At 55.5% G+C, this 19,583-nt stretch overlaps 1 protein-coding gene across 1 annotated transcript; it reads left to right on the top strand.

The window, feature by feature from the left end:
• The first annotated feature begins 66 nt into the window (after nt 1-66).
• On the top strand, nt 67-17,611 carry GID4 (GID complex subunit 4 homolog). Its single transcript, XM_057536789.1, has 6 exons — nt 67-482; nt 4,517-4,576; nt 8,490-8,597; nt 11,004-11,105; nt 12,320-12,450; nt 14,707-17,611. Exons 1-6 carry the CDS (start codon nt 294-296, stop codon nt 14,768-14,770), a joined length of 654 nt encoding a protein of 217 aa, XP_057392772.1. The 5' UTR covers nt 67-293; the 3' UTR covers nt 14,771-17,611.
• Nucleotides 17,612-19,583: the final 1,972 nt, after the last annotated feature.

Below are 19,583 nucleotides of genomic sequence, written 5' to 3' on the forward strand. Positions count from 1 at the left end.
CCAATGGGCAGAAGCGCCGCGCTAGCCTGCTCCCGCCCCCCGGCGCGCTGGAGCCAATCGGAAGGGGTGTGTGTGCGAGCGCAGGCGGGGAGGGGGCTCGCTTAGCACCCGGAGGCCCTGATCTCAGGTCCCGGGGTCCCGGTGGCGGCCGGAGCGCTCGGTCCGCAGGCGGCCGGCGGGTGGACCCCTCCCGCCCCACGCGCGCGCCCGCCTTACCCCCGGGCAGCCTCCTCGGCTCCCGCGCGGCGGCGGTTCCTCCCCCTCCCCCAGCCCTGGCTCCGGGGGACCCCGCGATGCCGGTCCGCACCGAGTGTCCCCCGCCGGCCGGTGCCTCGGCCGCCTCCGCCGCCTCGCTCATCCCGCCGCCGCCCATCAACACGCAGCAGCCCGGCGTGGCCACCAGCCTGCTCTACAGCGGCTCTAAGTTCCGCGGCCACCAGAAGAGCAAGGGTAACTCGTACGACGTGGAGGTGGTGCTGCAGGTGAGCCGGCTGCCGGGCCTCTCGCGGCGCCCACTGGCGGGGCCGCGCCGCCGCCCCCTCGAGCCCGCGGCCGCGGACGGGCCTGCTGCCCGGGCCTGCCGGGAGACCTCCGGCGCACCCCAACTCTGCGGGCCAGAGCCGGGAACTGGCGGCCTCAGACCCGGCCCTGCCTCCCCGTGGCCTGTCGCCCCAGGACCAGCCCTCTTTCTAGCCCTTCTCGGACCCCGAAGAGCTCTCCAGTGGTTCCCCCTGACTCGGGACCCTCCCAGGCCTGTGACGTGCCTGCTGCCCCTTACGTTTTCCTCGGTCCCAGGAAGCCCAGGCCCTGGGGCCCGCCTCCTTCTCCTGGGGTTTTCTCCTTGGGGGACTTCCTCAGTCCCCTCCCTCCATTAGCCCCTGAGCTTGAGAGCCCCCAGCCCACCTTGATTCCTGCCCCACCCCCCAGGCTGGTCCCTCATCCTGGGTGGGCTCCTCATAGTCTGTTAAGAAGCTGGCCTCCTAGCCCCCCAACCCCTAGTCTCTTCCTGGCCCAGGCTTCTCGTACTCCCTACCCCTGCCCTCTGGCCACTTCCAGGCCACTCCCGGTCTCCCTGGCCTGTCTGCCCAGACCTCCCTGTCCTACACCTCTGTTCTCCTCCTTCCTGGCTCCGGGGGACCCTCTTTCGTGTTCTTAACTTTGATCGACACGGCCAGGGCTTTCTCCCAGTCTCTAATACCCACGTACCGGGAAATGTAACGCACCCGCTTTATTTCTCATACGGTATTTCCTTCCCTTGTCCACCCACCTCCCCCCATTTGACCTGGATTTCTGAGAACCTGCTGCCAGCCCCTAATGGCTTTGGAACTGCAGCTTCACCTGTCCCGGCCCTTTCTTGCACCTCACCCCTCTCATGCAAATGGGAGCACACTTGACATTTCTTCCCAGCCCAAGGAGATTGGCAGTGGTTGATACTCCTTTTCCTCTCCCTCCTAGAAAACTGTTCCTCCTCTCTAGCTGCCCAGACCTGCATCAGGACCCACCTCCTCCTCCCTTTGCCCCTTTGTCCTTAGTCTGATACCTCACCTCCTAGGCTGTTCCCAAAAGCCCCCCAAACATCTGTCCTCTTGAAAGGCTTTCCAGAAGCTTTGAGGTCTTGTGTGAGGACAGAACGTAGCAAGTGTCTTTTCCTTATGCTTGCCCTTTGCCCTTTAATAATTTTAAATCTTTAACAGCCTCTTTTCTGAGCAAGTAGGTCTCCCACCCAAAAAACAGTTGTGGATGCGTTTTCTTTCCACTAACTGCAGAGCATTCATCAGCTTCTTTTTTCTTACTGCTTTGTGGGAATAGATAATTTCTTTTGATTGGGAGAACTCCATTTCCGTGTTGTATCTTTGGTCTATAAACTTAAATATCTATCATGAGCCACGATATTTATTGTAATTGAAAAAAATAGGAGTTCCCTGGCGGTCCAGTGGTTAGGATTCAGTGCTTTCACTGTCGTGGCCCAGGTTCAGTCCCTGGTCAGGGAACTGAGATCCGGCAAGCTGCAAGGTGCGGCCAAAAAAAAAAAGTACCGTGGCTGAGTTATTTCAGTCTTCATAATGAGATGCCTAATGTGGTAATCCCCCTTCTCTTGCTTCAAATGTGAGAGTTTAGTAGGAAGTTATAGGCTTTTTTACTTTTTGCAGCTAATCATAAAATTCTAGAAGTGAGATCCCTGGTGAGGATCACGTTTGCAATGATCCTGAATTTGTGCCCCTTGTTGAGTTTGATGGTTTAGGATGGGGTCGGGGACAAGTGGCAGGGTAGCCAAGTGTCAAAAGAGAAGTTCACCTTGGTTACTGTAGCAGCTCCCCTCCCTTGTCCTTAGTGTGTGGTTTCTGAATTCCTGTCAGGTGCCAACTTCCTTGTGAACCGCTGGGAGTGGGGATTGAGTTGGTGCACAACTGGTAGGTCCCAGGGCGGCCCGAGCGGAGACCTGGCCGGTGGCTGGAGGCCCCTTGGAGTGGGCCGTCTGATGGTGGGGGCAGTGGTCTCACCCAGGAATGCTGCCCTGTATCCAGACTGGTGAGCGGCTTGTCCGTCGTGGAGACAGTCAGTGGCGTGTGAATAGCTCCATCATCTGGTTTTTCAGCCAGGACTGGGTTCTTGGGCTCAGCCTTCTTAGAATACTTATGCTTTTTGTAACTTCATCTATTTCCTGTTTTCTTTCTGTTTTTCGTAACAGCTTTACTGAGATACGATGCACCTATTAACACCATTCGCATGTTTAAGGTATACAATTCAGTAGTTTTTTAGTGTAGTCACAAAGTTGTGTAACCGTCACTGCAATCTAATTTTAGAATGTTTTCATCATCCCCCAAAGAACCCTTAGCTGTTCACACCCCTCCAACCCTAGGCAACCCCTATTTTTCTTTCACCTAAGATTTGCTTATTCTGGACTTTTCATGTCAATGGAGTCGTACTATGATGTGACCTTTCGTGTCTAGCTTCTTCCACTGAGCAGTGTTTCAGGGCTCACCCACGTCACAGCAGGTGTCAGTGCTTCCTGACTTCTTATCGTTGCCTAATAGCCCCCTGTGTGGATCTACGGCATTTTGTTTATCCATTGACCTGTCCATGGGTGTTTGGATTTTTTCCACTCTGGGGCTGTTATGAACACACTGCTGTGAGCATTCACGTACAAGTTCTTATGTGGACATACGTCTTCCTTTCTCCTAGATGTCTCCCTACCAGTGGAATACTGGGTCATATGGTAATTATTTGTTTAACACTTGAGGAACTGCCAGACTGATTTCCAAAGTGGCTGCGTCGTTTTGCATTCCCACCAGCAGCGTCTGAGGCTCCAGTTTCTCCACATCCTCGTCAACACTTGCTATTGTCTGTCTTTTTGAGTGTAGCCATCCTAGTGGGTGTGAGGTGGTGTCTCATTGTGGCTTTGATTTGAGCTTCCGGGATGACTGACAAGGTTGGGCCTCTTTTCATGGGCTTCTGGAATGCCTTTTCTTTTTGGAAATTCCAGTTTAAAGAGCTCCTCTAACGTTTGTAGGATGCTGACTGCTCTTTTTGTTGTTGTTGTTTTGTTACTGTGATTGCTCTCTTTCTCCTCTGCCATCCAAGAAGCTAAGAGTGAAGTGAAGGCCAGGTCACTGTGGAAGGAATATTAAAAAGAGCAGCTGTTGGACACAGCTGTGCTGCAAGACCTTCTTGCTGAGCATTTGCCTTGTTATCTTTCTCGTTGAGATGCCGGCCCGTTCGGTTGAAGCTCTCTGCGCTATGGTGGGTTTGAGTTCATCAAGATCAATTTGGGCAGAAAAGGAGAGGCACATGCTTGGATGGAGGCCAGAATGAAATTCTGATTCTTGAGCAGGTGATAATCCGTGCAAAATGTTAGCCAATTTACAGTGCAGTTTTTAATCTTATTAGCAAGTATCCTTGCCACCTGATGCCCTTTCTGGCAGCTGTGAAACCCCAAACTATATTGAAATTCAGTGAGAATTGCACTCTTGAAACTTAAGGCCTTGGGTTAGAGCTGTGTGTCCTTTAACACAACTTCTTTACTGACCCCTGTGAGTTCGGATCAGCTGCTTGATGCCGTCCGATGCCCAGGTCAGCAGGTGAGGACGTTTGCAGGGCTGTGGTGCTTTTCAGGTGGAGACCGTCGTCCCCAACACCAGACGGTGGGACCGCCCCAGCTTCGTCGAAGCCCGCTTGCTTTGGTGCTGACCTCGACTGGCTGGCTGAGTTCACTGCAGCTTCTAAGCACTGCCTTGGTGTTTGACTCACGGTGTATTGGAAGTAGTTGGGTCCCCAGATCTGATAAATGCCACAAAATGTTCCTAGTTTCTTAAATGAGGCCTCACTCAATGTTGAACACTCAGCGTGCCACAGGACCTGTGAGCCCCAGGCTGCACTGGGCCAGCCGGCCTCCAGGCTCCCTCGCCCCCCACCCGCCTGCCGCCCTGGCCTCGAAGGGGCCTCTGCCTGCCGGACGTGCTCCCGCTGTCTCCTGCTGGACCCTCCATTGGTAACGAGGCTGTGTGTATCTTTTCAGCACGTGGACACGGGGAACTCGTACCTCTGTGGGTATCTGAAGATCAAAGGCCTTACTGAGGTAAGCGCCCCTCCCACGGGCAGGAGCCGGAGGGACCAAGGTCCTGAAGGGCCAGCAACCTCGACTCCTCAGGCCTGATTCAGGAGCCCCATTTCTAAGTGTGGTTCTTTCAGGGGGAGCGTAGAGCAGGCAGTTTGGACGTGTCCTGTTGGAAAGCACACAGACTCACAGACCGTTGACGTTTATAAACAGGTCAGCGTGTGCCCAACGCTACTGATTTTACTTTAATCCTTTTTGAGGAAAACAAACATAGTAAGAACATAGCTGCCACCGTCATGGTCAGTTTCAGCCTGTGGGCGAGCATCGTTCTTCCGAGGACTGAGGTCTTCGCAGTTTGAAAACGTAGGTGTTTTCCTTTCTTTGAACCACCTGAAACCTCAGAACTCCTGGGAATATCGGAGGCAGGAGAGAGCATGCTTTCTTATCCCGCTGGTGAGTGGGCAGGAGGAGGGCCTGGTGCCGCCCGGCCGAGGGTCGGGGGCCGCGGTGTTCGGCGGCGCTGCGCGGAGGGGCTGGCGGGCATCCTCGCGCCGCCTCCTCTGGCCCCACGACGTCACCTCTGTCCATTCCATTTCCTCATCCGCGAGGTGAGAGCTCCAGGTGCCTGCTCTGTCTCCCGGGGAAGACGCAGGGTCAGCGAGTGGGAGGCTCCGAGGGACCTGACAAGGCTGGTCCTCCTCGGTCTGGAAAAGCTTGTTTCCGTCGCCCCCGTTCCCTCTGTTCTCCTGCTTCCCCACCGGGAGTCTGAGAATCTCCTGTGAAATTTGTTGATGAGACAAAAAGGTATCTCTTCCCTCCTCTAGAAAACGTATCCAATCAAGTAGGGGCAGAAAATGACAGCAAAAGGAAGGGTTCTCACCCGTGGGTTTGTGCCAGTAGAAGACACACAGGAAACAGCATACGCTCAACTCTTAGGTGGCCAAACACATTTGTTGAGCACAGAACACAGACATTTAACTTCATAAGGAAACCAGCAAAATCTGTCACATGGGATGTGGACACCGATTCCAGATGGTCACAGGAAGCTTTGTGGAAATAGTTAAATAGGATTAAAAATCCACAGACCGCGTACGGAAGTGCTGTGGACGTCCCACCGGGAGCAGGTGGCGCTAATGAAGGGAAGCACCCCTGAGCCACCTAGAGCCAGGCTCCTCTGAGCGGACGGGGTGCTGGCTTGGCCCTTACCGCCTGAAGCCGCCTTTTACTAGAGGAGGGCTGTGTTTCCTGAGGCCCTTCGTCCTGCCCGAGCGTCAGGAGTCTGTGAATTCATCTTTTTTAATAACTTTTTTTAGTCCCTTTACTGAGATATAATTCACATAGCATACATTCACCCATTTACAACGTGCAATCTAGGACTTCCCTGGCAATCGAGTGGTTAGGGCTCCGCGCTTCCACTGCAGGGGCCACGGGTTCCACCCCTGGTTGGGGAACTAAGATCCCGCAACACGCGGCCAAAAAAAAAAAAGTGTACAATCTGTTGGCTTTCAGTATAGTCACAGCATTGTACAACTGTCTGACAGTTTTTTAAGTTATGAATCTAATGCATGGTCACTGTGGATAATTGGTAAAATGCAGAAAAGGGTGACGATTCTTTGAATGGTTTTACACCTGTTATAAAGCACAGTTAACCATTTTTGTTTGCTTTTCCACTTAATAGCTGTTGAAAAAGCACATATGTGATTTACTTTAACGTAACTGAACGGTTTGGGTCATAGTCATGGTCTTCCTCGTCTGTACGGAAATAGGGAAAATTCACTGTTACACTGGAGATAACTTGCCTCTTATCTGCCTTACGTTCACAAATAAGTACAGTTTTTGAAGTTTGTGTGCCTTGTGGAAATTAAATCCCAGAATTGTGAGAATGGCTGTCAAATAACATTCCCTTTGCAGTCCCGAGCCAGCCCCCCGCAGGGAGAGGGGCGTCCCTGGGGAGGCCCGGCGGAGGCGGCTGGCACCTGGCCTGGGAGCCCAGCCTGGGGGTGTCATGGTCAGGCCTGCCACGCACTCTCCAGACAGTTCTGGACGCTCCCGAGGCTGAGCCAGGGAGCTGGTCACACTACCCAGAGCCACAGGCGCTCGTTTACTGCTGGTTTCAGAAGTTCTTGCTGAGTTACTGGCCAGTCAAACGTTGACCCCCCAGAAGGCAGGTCTTCACGGAAAGCTGGAGCTACCTCCAGGCAGGTGAGCCTGGAGTCAGTGAGGGGAGTGGGACCCGGCGCAGGGATCCCACCCCCGGGGGGGGGGGGCTGGCCACGCCTCCCTATGTGACCACCAACCCCCCCCCACCTCCCCGGCTGTAGTCAGGGCTTGAATGTCCTCGCCTGCCCTGTGAGAGGCTTTGTCGTTTTGGTTCCTTCTGTGCACATGACACTCATTCATTAGGTGTTTATTTTATTTTATTTTGGAAGTTTGTGGGTACCTGGTGGTCACCCTGGTAGATTGCCTGAAACATTTGAGAGAGAAGTCGGCGCAGAATCACTTATTAGGAAAACTCGTGGCTTGAACATAAGTATGTTCTTTGCGTTATAATAGGAGGACTTGATCGTTTATCCTTCTATTTTAGGGAAGTCTTGATAGAACTCAGGAAGTCAATATATTGTCTATAGCTTTTTATTTAACATCTCAAGTCCGCTGTCAGCTTACACAGAACTTTTTCCCTTAGCAGTCCTTCCTAAAACGGATGAGTATAGTTTGATTTATACCTTTAAAAATCAGGTTTCCACTTAGGAACTTATCTCTTCTTTAATCTCTTCACTCTGTATCTATAAACATCTGTTTGAGGAACCCAGCACTAGTGTTGGGGTGAGGGCTGCGGTTTCAGGGGGGTGGCAAATCTGTAGTGTTTCGAGCTCACTGCTACGAGGACAGGCTGCCTGGGTGTGTGCGGTAAAGCAGCCACGGGCTTTCTGGAAGCCCCGGTCCACGTGGCAGGAGAGCCGGGAGAAGTGGCAAAGCCATGGGAACAGATTTATTTTAAACGGGTAGTTAAGTTTGATGCCAATTGAGAGGGGCTTACGTGGGGTGAGAAGAAGAAAGCGGGACCTCTATGGTCCCAGGATTTTAGGGTGGTGACCCTTGCTCTGCCAGGTGGTGGGTCATCCCCGCACCCTTGGGAGGTACCCGGGCGGGTGGGTGGTGCTGAGGGGCCACCTGGCAGGTGGGTTGGCCGGTCTCTAGAAATGCAGAGAAACGGTACACTTTTTATATTGTTGACTTGTTCTTCCATTAATTTTTTCAAAATCTTTGGTGCTTCCTTACTATCAGAGGAACAAGTAGCAACGTTGTCCGGAGTATTCCAAGCACCCAGTCAGGATGACGGCTTATTTGTTTTTCCAGCGGTTGTGGCTTCCCAGGGCAGACGTGATTTATCAATGTTTCCCATCGTATAAGCTGTCTGAGCTCATGAGATAGAATTATACGAATGCCTAATACATCAAGGTATTCTACCAACCTCCCCCTGCCCCCCAAACCTGAAGAGTTGGCGTAAAAAGGACAGGCTGAGGCAGTTTGAGAAGCAGTGGCTGGGCCGTGGCACGAGGGAGATGGAGCTTGATTTTGGAGCCTCTCTGGGTATTCGCCTTGGAAAGTAAAACCTATCAAGTTACCGTCTGCTTTGTATTCAGAAATAACCTGTCCAAATTCTTTTCTGAGCCATCAGCACATAACAAGTGCGCCAAAGAGGGGTTCCCTGCTTCTGGCAAAGGCCCCGGAATCCAACAGACCCCCTCCCCCCAGCCCCTTCACTTCAGGCTCCCTCCACGGCCGTGGGCGTCTCTGGTCTGGGTGGTTGCTCAGCAGTGTGGTCATTTCTGCAAAGCTTTGGGGAGAAATTACAGCAAGGTTGGTTTTTTCCTTTGTGAAAGGTTACAACTCCCGTTTGACATCGTGTTTGACATTTGGGTTCTTACCATAGGAGTATCCAACCCTCACGACCTTCTTTGAAGGAGAAATCATCAGCAAAAAGCACCCTTTCTTAACCCGAAAGTGGGATGCGGACGAGGATGTGGACCGGAAGCATTGGGTGAGTGCCCGTCTGCTCTGGGCCCCCGGGGGGCTGGCGGCACCGTCCCTCTCCAGCCACCGTTCCGTTCCCGCCTCCTCTGCCGTCCCTGACGGCCTCTGCCTTTAGGGTGCGCCTGGGGTGGAGGCGCGCGGTTCCCCCTCACGGGCAGGGCCTCAGGGCCGCTCCTGCCCTGGAAGCGCCCGCGCCTGTCAAGCACGGCTGTGTGCTCGCAGCTGTGAGCTCCTCAGGACAGCTCAGAGCTCATCCTCGAGCCTTTTCGCCGGGGCCACGCGAGTCTTGTGTCTTTAAAATCCCATTTCTCAGCCGGTCATTAGAGCCTTTTGGCTTAGCTGGCTGTGGCGAGGATGAACTTCGGTTTCACACCGAGGAAGTCCAGTGCGCTCCCCCCTGCACCCCGCAGGGTGAGGTGTCAGTAGTGGAGATTCCAGAGCGGCTCCCGGGCCCCGCCACCGCTCCTGGCTGTGTCCGCGCGCTCCTGCTTCCGGGCCCACGGGCTCCTGGGGGCCCCGCCTGCAGACACTCTGCAGGAGGCAGCGTCCTTGTCTGTGAGCCGCTTTCTCATACCTGAGTTAGGAAAGAAACACCTGTCAAATGCTGAGTTTCGATTGAATTTAAACTTGAGCTTTTGAATTTTAAATACATGTTTTGGCTCTTGTAGCAAGCAGACACTGAGGTAGACGGCCACCTGTGTTTCTAATAGAGTACGAACGAGAGCCGAGCGTCTGGAAGCCGGGGAGCCTGGAAGGTGCCGCTGTCGGGGAGCGCCCCTGGGAGCCGTCAGGCCCCGCCCCGCCCGGCTCTCCCCGCCCGGCACCCACCTCTCCTGCACAGCCCAGCGAGCACACGGCCTGTCTTCCTTCCAACTTTGTTTTCCATTTCAAATTGGTCCTGCAAAAAGCAAGGTCTTTGAGGCCCAATGAAAACTCAGTTTGAGGCTGGTTGGCTGCAGGTGAAGAACCTGGAGAGCAGCTCGAACTTCCTGTTGCCTTTCGTTAGAGCTGGAGACACCCGGACTCCGGCCTTCCTAGGCTGGGTTGAACTATTGAGTGAAAGAGGGGCCGGGAAGGCCACCCTGGGCCCCGGCCTGCTGGGCGTGCGAGGTCGGGCCTGTGGACGGTTTCCCTCCAGGAGTGCTGGCTGCCTTGGTGGGACTCAGGGTTTCCCGATGCCCGCCCGCCCCCCACGTGGGCCCCAGGGGCTCTGAGTGCCCCTCTGTGTGTCGGGGAGCCATGATGTCTACTGCACACCGGGGTCAGGACACTGTAGTTCGCCCTCGAGTTTTCCTGAATGAGATTTGAAGTGGGTGTTCTGATAAAGTGATAAGAGATTATGGTGATTATCATTATCGCGATAAAGTAAAGATTCGTCACACGTCATCTACTTAGAGTAAAAATGTCTGTGTGACAGAGTCTATGACTTAATACCTCTCTAACTTTTTTTTTTAAAGGTTAATTCTTTTTTTAAAAAATTAATTAATTAATTTATTTATTTATTTATGGCTGTGTGTTGGGTCTTCGTGTCTGTGCGAGGGCTTTCTCCAGTTGCGGCGAGCGGGGGCCACTCTTCATCGCGGTGCGCGGGCCTCTCACTGTCGCGGCCTCTCCTGTTGCGGAGCACAGGCTCCAGACGCGCAGGCTCAGCTATTGTGGCTCACGGGCCTAGTTGCTCCGCGGCATGTGGGATCTTCCCAGACCAGGGCTCGAACCCGTGTCCCCTGCATTGGCAGGCAGATTCTCAACCACTGCGCCACCAGGGAAGCCCACTGTCTTAACTTTTTATTCAGGAGGTTTTTTAATAGAATTAATACATATTTATCTTTAAATATTTGAAAAAAACGAAAGCAAAACATCTGTAATGGCAAACACCTAAAGCTAAAGCAGGGGTTAACCTTTTCCTAAATCTTTTTTGAGTATATGTACTTTTTTTTTTTTTTTTAACAAAAACACGATCATAAGGTACAGCTTTGTTGCCGTAACCAAGCGTGACTTGTTTCTGGTCTCAACTAGCTGGCCCCAAGCCGCCAGGCCACTGCGTTGTCGGGGGACCCCACTTTACTAACCCCCCCGACCCCGGCACTACAGGCTGGTTCAGCCTGAGTCTTTGCCCCCGTTGGTTGATGTATGGAGACCCCGTCCCTGATCGTCCGGCTGCGTCTGTCTGGAGTAAGGGGTGAGAGAAGGCCCGGGGTTGCATCCATCCCCGTTCGGCGGCCTTTCCTGGGCGCGTTAACTAGGCAGGCATAGGGTCCAGGCGTCTGCCCCGGGGTCCAGGCCCCAGTGCGCGGGGTGACCAGATGCTCCCTGCCCGCCGGCCGCCGCCTCGCCCTGGAGGGGCCACGGAACCGGCCCAGCACACCCGCCACCCCTCTGTCCCTCATTCTCATACTCTGCTTTTGGCTTTCAGGGCAAGTTTCTGGCTTTTTATCAGTACGCAAAATCGTTTAATTCAGATGACTTTGATTACGAAGAGCTGAAGAGTGGGGACTATGTCTTCATGAGGTGGAAGGTAAGGCTGCCCGGCTGTGCCGGGCCTGTGGTGTGGCCCCCGGGCCCCAGGCCCCTCAGGCCCATGCTCACCCCCGTGTGGGGCAGGCACGGCTCTTGTGTCCTCTGCCTTTGTTCTCTCCTGCGACCATGCAGGCTGGGTCATCCCAAGTGTCCTGTGTACTTGGGAGACCCCCATTGTCTCAGCCCCTAAGTGACCTCGCCCGGGCTGTGGGCCGTCACGGCGCCCCCGGTCCCTCCAGCTCAGGAAGCATGCGGCCAGGGACAGAATTTGGGCTTTCCCCCAGCCCTTGAGAACCCCATCGGGCCGGGCTCGCTGGGGTGGCTCTGGTGCCCCCTCTGGTGTTTCCTGGGTTAAAGCCACAGGGTACTGAATTCAGGAGGTGAGTGTGTGAAGTCACTTGGAGAACCTACACCCACCTCCAACCCCTCACCCCCAACCTGTAGGAAAAAGCCGCTTTATGGTGAAATCTTGCCAGCTTTCCTACAGACGAATCCTGTAGCACCCTCATTCCCAGTCTGTGTTTCTGTGGTGAGAATTGGGGCGGGGGCTTGGCCCTGGCAGCAGACAGGCAGGTGCCAGGGGTAAACCTGAGTCCCGCCCCGCAGCCGGCCAACTAAACAACCCACTAAAGGAAGTGTCGGGTGAGGCTCTACTTTAAAATTAATTTGAAAAACTACAATTTCAGAGACTAGGGAAAGGGAAGGAGAGTTGCTTGGTCTCCAAGAGTTTCTCACGCAGGGTGACTCCCCCGTGGGCCGTCTAGGCCTCTTGCGGCCCCTGACCTCGCCCCCCAGGGGGCTGACTCCACCCGGGGTCTGAGGAGGGCAGCACCGTTCTGACTGCTGCTGATGGGGGGGGTCCCCAGGGCGAGCGAGCTCCACCTTGCTCTCGGGGTGAGGCCCAGGCCATAGAAGTGACCCTCGGCTCTCAAGGTGACCGGGAGCCTAGCGACGGTTCCTGGGGTGCAGCAGAAGCGTGAGTCCGCGGCTCAGGGGTGGGAAGGTTTTGACGCGCTCTCGAGGCGTGGGCACCACGGTGCCCGCCCTTGGCTCTGACCCCGGTGACCTCGACACGTGGTGGCCGTGTGCGTATGTTGAACATGCGAGTGGCTCGGGGGTTCACAGTTGCCTAGCAAGCCACCTGCAGGGGGGCAGGGAGGCCTAGGGGGCCGGAGCCCCCGGCGCTGACCCTCCATCCCCATCCACGTGCAGGAGCAGTTCCTGGTCCCGGACCACACGATCAAGGACATCAGTGGTGCTTCCTTTGCCGGCTTTTACTACATCTGCTTCCAGAAGTCGGCGGCCTCCATAGAGGGCTACTATTACCACAGGAGCTCGGAATGGTGAGGACCGGCCGCCGAGGCCTCGTTTCTTGAGGGGCTTGAGGGGCTCACTTGCGTCCACAGGGCAGAGTAAACGAGGTAAAAAAATGAAGTTCTGGGTACAGGAACTCATAGCTAAACGCTTTCAAGCAGCAAATATTTTCAGCTATGTTTATCTCCATCTTGCAGGTCTTGTATTTATTCCTCCCCAATTTAATCAGTAACTGAAGTGTCAGGCCCCGCTGTGGACAGTGGGAACTTGGCTGTCAGCGGCCTTTTTAATTTTGTGCTCACGCTCCCGCCTGGTGCCGGCCGGTGACCGGGGCCCGCGGGCGTGGTCGGCCCTGCCCTGGGCCTCTGCCACGGTGACGGCCGCGTGCCACCCGAGGGCTGGCGTTTGCCACCTTTGCAGGCCTCGTGGCTCCTTGAGCTTTTGTAAGTGCCGCGTTATCCCTGAAGCGCAGACGGTATCATGAAATACCTGATTTCCTCTCTGAATGTGGAAATTATTTTCTTGTGACTTTTGCACACTTTGAAGGCTCCTGCGGGACACTACGTGGGGCTACCCAGCGACAACCGAGTGCCCGGGGCTCCGTGGGAGCAGCCGTTGTTGGGGTGTCAACACCTGTTCAGCTTTCAAATGAGTTTTTAAAACTTTTCCTATCCTTTTAAAAGTACCCGCTTTACGGAGATACAGCTCACCTGCTGTGCAGTCCCCTCACTGCAAGCGTGCAGTCCAGTGGCTTCCGTGTCGACCGAGTTGTCCAGCCATCACTGCACTCAGTTTCAGAACGTTTTCGTCGGCACGAGAGGGAACCCTGTCCCCCTGAGCTGTCACCCTACCTCCCCGCCCCCTCCAGCCCCAGGCAACCACTAATCTGCTCTCTCTAAGTACAGGTTTGCCTGTCCTGGACGTGTCATGCAAATGGGCCCGCGTACTGTGAAGGGTCCCGGGTTGCGGTGTGTGTCAGCTCTTCGTCTTTATATGGCTGAGTGATTTCCCATCGTGTGGATGGACCACCTTGTCTTTATCTGTTCATTGGTGGATGGACACGTGGGTCGTTCCCACCTTTTGGCTGCTGTGGACGTGGGTGTGCAAGAGTCTGAGTCCCTGCTTTCAGTTCCTCTGGGCACTGGGGGTGGGATTGCCGGGTCACGGTGTATTCTATATTTCACTTTTCAGGGAACTGTTTCCCACAGCAGCTGCACCTTTTCACGTTCCCACCAGTGATGTGCAAAGGTTCCACTTCTCGTGTTTCCCCACGTCCTTCCCAACATTTAGGATTACAGCAATCCCACTGGGTGCAAAGGCCTAGGGTTAGGGTTCTGATGGCTAATGCATCGTCCTTTCTTTTCCTTTTTTTTTTTTTTTGGCTACATTGGGTCTTCGTTGCGGCGCACGGGCTTTCTCTCATTGCGGTGCCTGAGCTTCTCATTGCGGTGGCTTCTGTTGTTGCGGAGCATGGGCTCAGTAGCTGTGGCTTGCGGGCTCTAGAGCGCAGGCTCAGTAGCTGTGGCGCACGGGCTTAGTGGCTCTGCGGCATGTGGGATCTTCCCGGACCAGGCTTCGAACCTGTGTCCCCCTGCACTGGCAGGCGGATTCTTGACCACTGCGCCAGCAGGGAAGCCCCCATCGTCCCTTCTTGTTGACGTTTTGGGTGAGAGATAAACTGCTCTTCCCTGTGCTGCTCCGCACTCTTCTGTGGATGGGTGGGGGGAACCGACACACTGAGCGTCCCCGAGTGGGGACTGTCCCGCCCTGTTTATCCTTCATCTGCTTCCCTCCTCGGAGCACCCGTCACGGGGACGCACACCCGCAGAGCCCTCGGATGCTCTAACAGCCACGTCTAGGGAGAAGGAAGGTGAAGTCGCTAAGGTTGGGGGGGGCGGCTGTGACGTCATCGATCCCAAGCTCTCCGGATCCGCGCTCTGCGGATCGCGCGGCTTTGGAGGGAAGCAGGGCGGTGGGGAGGGGTGGGGGGCCTGGTCTGCATCCTCCCCCAGAGGACTTGGCCTCTCGTTTCCTAAGACAGGCTGTCGTTGCTTCAGGATTGGAACAGGGCCTACAAACAGCAGGTTTTCTGCCTAGTTCAGGGGGATTAACCAGAGAAATGGAAACAAGGCCAAGCTCAGTTCCCCTGAGGAAGTCTGAGATGAGCTTGCGTTTCCTCTAGGCGTGGCTTCTGCGGGCGCCGGTGGGGCAGGTTCCACACCCTGTGCTGGTTTTTAGGATGTTCTAACGATCCCCCCACCACCACCCTCCTCTCCTCCCCACAGGTATCAGTCGCTCAATCTCACTCATGTTCCAGAACACAGCGCGCCCATCTATGAATTCCGGTGACAGCAGTCCGGGACGGCAACCAAATAAACTGAACTTGGCAAAAAAGAACTTTGCCAAGAAAACTGTGTACCTGCCAGAACCAGGAGAACGTGTGTTCCTGTTTCTTCACGAGCAGACTCGCATCAGAAAGCATGAATGTCAACCCACGGCATCCGAGGAGTGCGGCCGACCAGCAAGGGCAGGTGGAGGGCGGCCTCGGTTCCTCTTCCCTCTCTGTGGCAGTTTGGTCTTAAGCTGTTTTTAAGCTACCGTAAATGCACTTTTCCTCCTGCACAGCTGACTTCTGTATCACTGAGACGCACATCCCTTCCCCCACGGCCCCCTCCAGCCCCGGCCCCCCTTGGCCTTGGTGCTCAGTGGTCCCCACCAGGCCCCCTGCCCCCCGATTGCTTACTCTGGTAGCTCAAGGGAAGGCCGAGCCCAGCAGCCGTGCGCCCCCGGAGCCCTGTGCGGGGAGGCGGCTGATCGCTCGGCGGGGTTGGGGCACTGCCAGCCCTGGGATTCCCGCGCTGAGCTAGTCAGTGGCTGGCAGCTTCCCTGGGCCTGCCATCCAGGTCACAGGATTTAAGGCTTCCAGATCCCTGGCAGGGACAGATTCCCGTCCTGCTCACTCAGCACGTTTGCTCCAAACTTTTGAACTTGAGGGCAATACTAAACTTAAAAAAAAAAAAAAAAAAAGTTTTTTTTATTACAAAATTATTTTTATGGTCCCTTTAACAAGGACCCTATGGCAAATGCACAATTATTCAGAATTACATTTTATCGTTTTCACATTGAAAACAGCAAATGTTGACTTAGTAGTTTTTATACCTATATTCTATTTGTAAATGTATATTTAATCAGCCAGCAGTTTGAAACTGGTCACGTGGTACAGAAGTTTTGCAGCGTTGCGTCGGTCACAGCGCTAAGCGTGAGAGCCGTTTTGGGGGCCAGTTTAGCATTTGTGCGTCCTCCTTTTGCTACTCGGAACAGCAGTGCTTCGCGGCGCCCTATCCCACCAGGCAGAAGGAGCCGCTCTCCCCAAACCGCAGCTCGGCCGCGTTGGCGTGGGGAAGGGGTGAGAGCATGCGCACTCCCAGAGCTCGCGGCTCACGTGCCAAAGTGTGTGTGTGTCTGTGCGCGTGTGCACGTGCGCGTGCAGTTGTGTTGTTTAAATGTTTAGAAAGCTTCATAGCGTGGCATCCGCTGTAGCCCGCAGACGTGGGCAGGGCTTGGGGGATTGGCATTTGCTGGTGCTTTACAAGACTTGCTCAGAATACCGGAGGGAAAGCTTTAACAACGAGGTAGTGTTTTAACCCACGGGAGCAAAACAAACGCGAGGTGCACGTCCACGGGCGGAGTAAGAAAGCACAAAGCCCTTCCGTCTAGGTGCGTGGTGGGGCAATCTTTTATTCCCAAGAAGTGACTTTGGTTTATTGACGTACGTACTGTATGTTCCTGAGGTTGAGTGTCAGGAGAAGCCTTAAAGGAGAAGTGTTGGGGAAGGTGGTGGGTGGGTGTCAGGGCCGCTGGGCTGTGTGGTCCTGAAGCTCCCTGCAGAGATGCAAGCATCCACCTGGAAAGGCCAGGGCCTGGGGACCCTGGAAAGTTGCCTGGTGGCTGCAGTGGAGAGATGCTTCACGTCTGTCTCCAGAGATGAGTCAGAAACGTTTTCTGGATTTTAAAACTCCCAAAGGCAGCGGAGTGGCTGGCTCTGGTCAATCCCAGCTCGGGGCACAAGGCCTGGGCCAGCACTGCAGGGCGTAACCAGCTCCTTGAAGGGTTCAGGTGCCACTCAGAATGCCGAGGGTGAGGTCCGCCTGGAGCCTGTCGGGGCCCGCGTGTGTGTGTGTCCTCCAGTGGGCAGGGCAGGGTGTCTGCACGGCGCTGCTGCTCGGCTGCCCGGGCGGGCCGGGCTCTGTTGTGGGCTGGCTTCCTTGCTGAGCCAGGGGTCAAGTGCCGCGGTGTTTGGGGATGAAGAAGTGGTACCCTTTGCCAGCTCTTTGGGACACACCTGTGATGAAGATTGGTTCTCGTACAAACCTGTCTGTTGAGGATGCAGAAGGAGTGGTTTCCACATCCCCTGAGTAACTCCCAGACCATCTGCCCTGACTTAGTTCCCGAAGGAGCTCGGGCGGTCATCCCCAGCCGAGGTTATTCTTTCCTGAGCCCTCTCGTAACCCACATGCCTCTGCTTCTATGTGCAGTGTTCTTGGTTGACTCTTCTATTCGTTGTTCAGAAACGAGTGCAGATGCGCACTCCCTGCCGTCTCCCCCACCCCCTCCTCAGGACGCGGCTCCTGCTCTGCTCAGATCCCCTCCACCCCGCCCTCCCCGCCCCGCCACTCCTGCTGGTGTCGTCCCCTCCCACCCTCCCATCCTTTCAGACTTGACGGCGTCTCAGCTGTGGTCCCCCAGTAACTAAGCGATGCCTCCCGTGAAGCAGACGGTCCATCTGCCTGCTGGTTCTGCGGTGATGTGCACAGCACAAACTCCAGGGGAGCCAAGGGGGCTTTTCAATGTCTTTTGCTTTCAGAAACAGGGAATTTATATTCTAAGGCCTTGAATTGATTTTTTTTTCCTCATAAATAGTCAGATAAGCTAATTTTTAAAAAGAAATGCCATTGAGTATGTGCATTGTGGTTTAAAATTACTAACAAGTTCTGGGAAAGAAAAATAATATTTGATTTTGAATCTTACATGTTTTTAAAAATTAGATTTGAATGGGCAAAAAGTGAGTATTTTGTTTCTTTAGGGAATACATGTGGAAAGGGTTTGAGGGTTTGGGACGGGAGAAGTATTTTGCAGAGCTATCAATGTCCAAATAATTTTTAAAAAATAATAAAGGTATTTAAGCAGTGAGTCTGTCCTATTTCTAAAGCAAAACGGTTCTGTTAGAAGAAACCAACCCCCTTCCTGGCCCTGTGGCTGTGGAGGTTTCTGGGCCCCCGCAGGGGATTCCAACACGGGGGGACATCTGCGTGATTAGGGACGAGGCCTCCAGGCTTGTGAGCTGGCCTGCGGAGCGGGGTTACCTGCTGGGTAATGCCGGGGTAGAGATGCCAGCCTGGTGCTTGGCTGGTGTGTGGACGGAGCCAGTGAGACTTCCTCCCCGCCTGGAACCTCAGAGCCCGGGAGATAAAGAGAAGGGACGGCGGTAGCCTCTCCCACGTCAGTGCTCACCTTCCCCAGGTGCGCTTGCTGTGTGCTGACTGCCGTCCTGGGTGCTTGTGACACGTCCACACGTGACGGACCCCGAGAATAGCCTGTGTCCCAGCAGGGAGATACATGGCAACGACACAGTAAAGAATCCGTGTCTGTTAGGTGGTGTTGAGGGACCAGCATTACAGGGAAAGAGCAGGCAGAGCTGCGGCAGACTGGGGGGCACTGTGGGCTGCGCTGGTTGAAAAGACGGTCGGGTGACATTGAGCCAAGACCTGGAGGTGGGTGCGAGCCACGCAGACGTGTGGGGATGAGCCCTCCGGGCAGAGGGGACAGCGGGGTGGGGTGTGTAGGAGCCTCGGGCCTTGTGGGGCCTTGTCGGTCGCTGTCGGGATCAGGACTCTGGCTTTACTCAGAGGAGAGGCATCGGAGGATGTGGGCAGAGGCGGGATGGGACCCGATGCAGGTTTTAAAGGATCTTCCCGGGTGGAGGGACTGAAGGGGCAAGTGGAGACCAGTGAGAGCCCACTGCCGAGCTGGAGAGGGTAAAGCTGACAGGCTGCCTGGGAAGTGTAACATCGAGAGCCGTCCGGGGGGTCCGAGGCTTTTGGAAGAACCAGCAGCCTCTGTGTTAGTTGGGGTCACTGTCTCATTTGTTCGCTGCCGACGTTTGATTCATGGAGGTGTCGGAGTGGAGACGTGGAGAGATTTGTATGACTTGCATTTCTCAAGAGGAGGGAGCACGCCTGCCACGCGGGGCTGCGTGGGGAGCACCACGTTTTGGGCAGAAGGTAAACAGAAATCACGGTCTTTGTTGGGCTTTCCGAGGGAAGGGCGGGGGGCAAACCGCGTAGGGCCGGCTAGTTGGAGTGATTTGGGCGGGCCTGGGGCATGAGGCTGCCTGGCCCTGGGAGGATCAGGCCAGGGGTAGTGGCTTGACACTTGCGTGAGGAGGTATAGCAGCGGTGTGGGCTCCGGGATGGTGGTCTGTGTGGGAGAACCACACGGGGGAGTGGGAGCCTTTGCCTCCCCTGAGAACGGGCTGGCTCTGGGGGGGCAGCAGGGATGCAGAAAATCAGAAGCTGTAGTTAATGTAATTGGCCCTGTGGTGAGCGGATGCCCAGCCGACGAATCCAGAATCTAAGAACGCACAGAGCCGTGACGGACAGCGGCTTCCGGGAAGATGCACCTGGACTGCGCATTCATCTCCAGTGCACGTGGCACAGGTGGGGGGTTCCGCCCCTCCAGCCGTGGGCGCTCGCGGCCACAGGCTGGTCCAGCTCTAACTGGGCCTCCCGTGGTCGCCCTGGGCCCGTGAGGGTCGGGCGGTGGGTTTCTGGCGGCCGGGTCTGGGGGGCGATGTTGCTTGCTCCTGCCCTTACGCGTGGCCGCTCCCAGCTGGCTGGTGCCCAGGACGCAGCGGCCGACGGTGGAGGGGTCTGAGGGGAGGGCGTGCCCAGGACGCAGCGGCCGACGGTGGAGGGGTCTGAGGGGAGGGCGTGCCCAGGACGCAGCGGCCGACGGTGGAGGGGTCTGAGGGGAGGGCGTGCCCAGGACGCAGCGGCCGACGGTGGAGGGGGTCTGAGGGGAGGGCGTGCCCAGGACGCAGCGGCCGACGGTGGAGGGGTCTGAGGGGAGGGCGTGCCCAGGACGCAGCGGCCGACGGTGGAGG

The sequence above is a fragment of the Balaenoptera acutorostrata genome, chromosome 20 (genome assembly GCF_949987535.1).
Source record: "Balaenoptera acutorostrata chromosome 20, mBalAcu1.1, whole genome shotgun sequence".
Classification (NCBI taxonomy): domain Eukaryota; kingdom Metazoa; phylum Chordata; class Mammalia; order Artiodactyla; family Balaenopteridae; genus Balaenoptera; species Balaenoptera acutorostrata.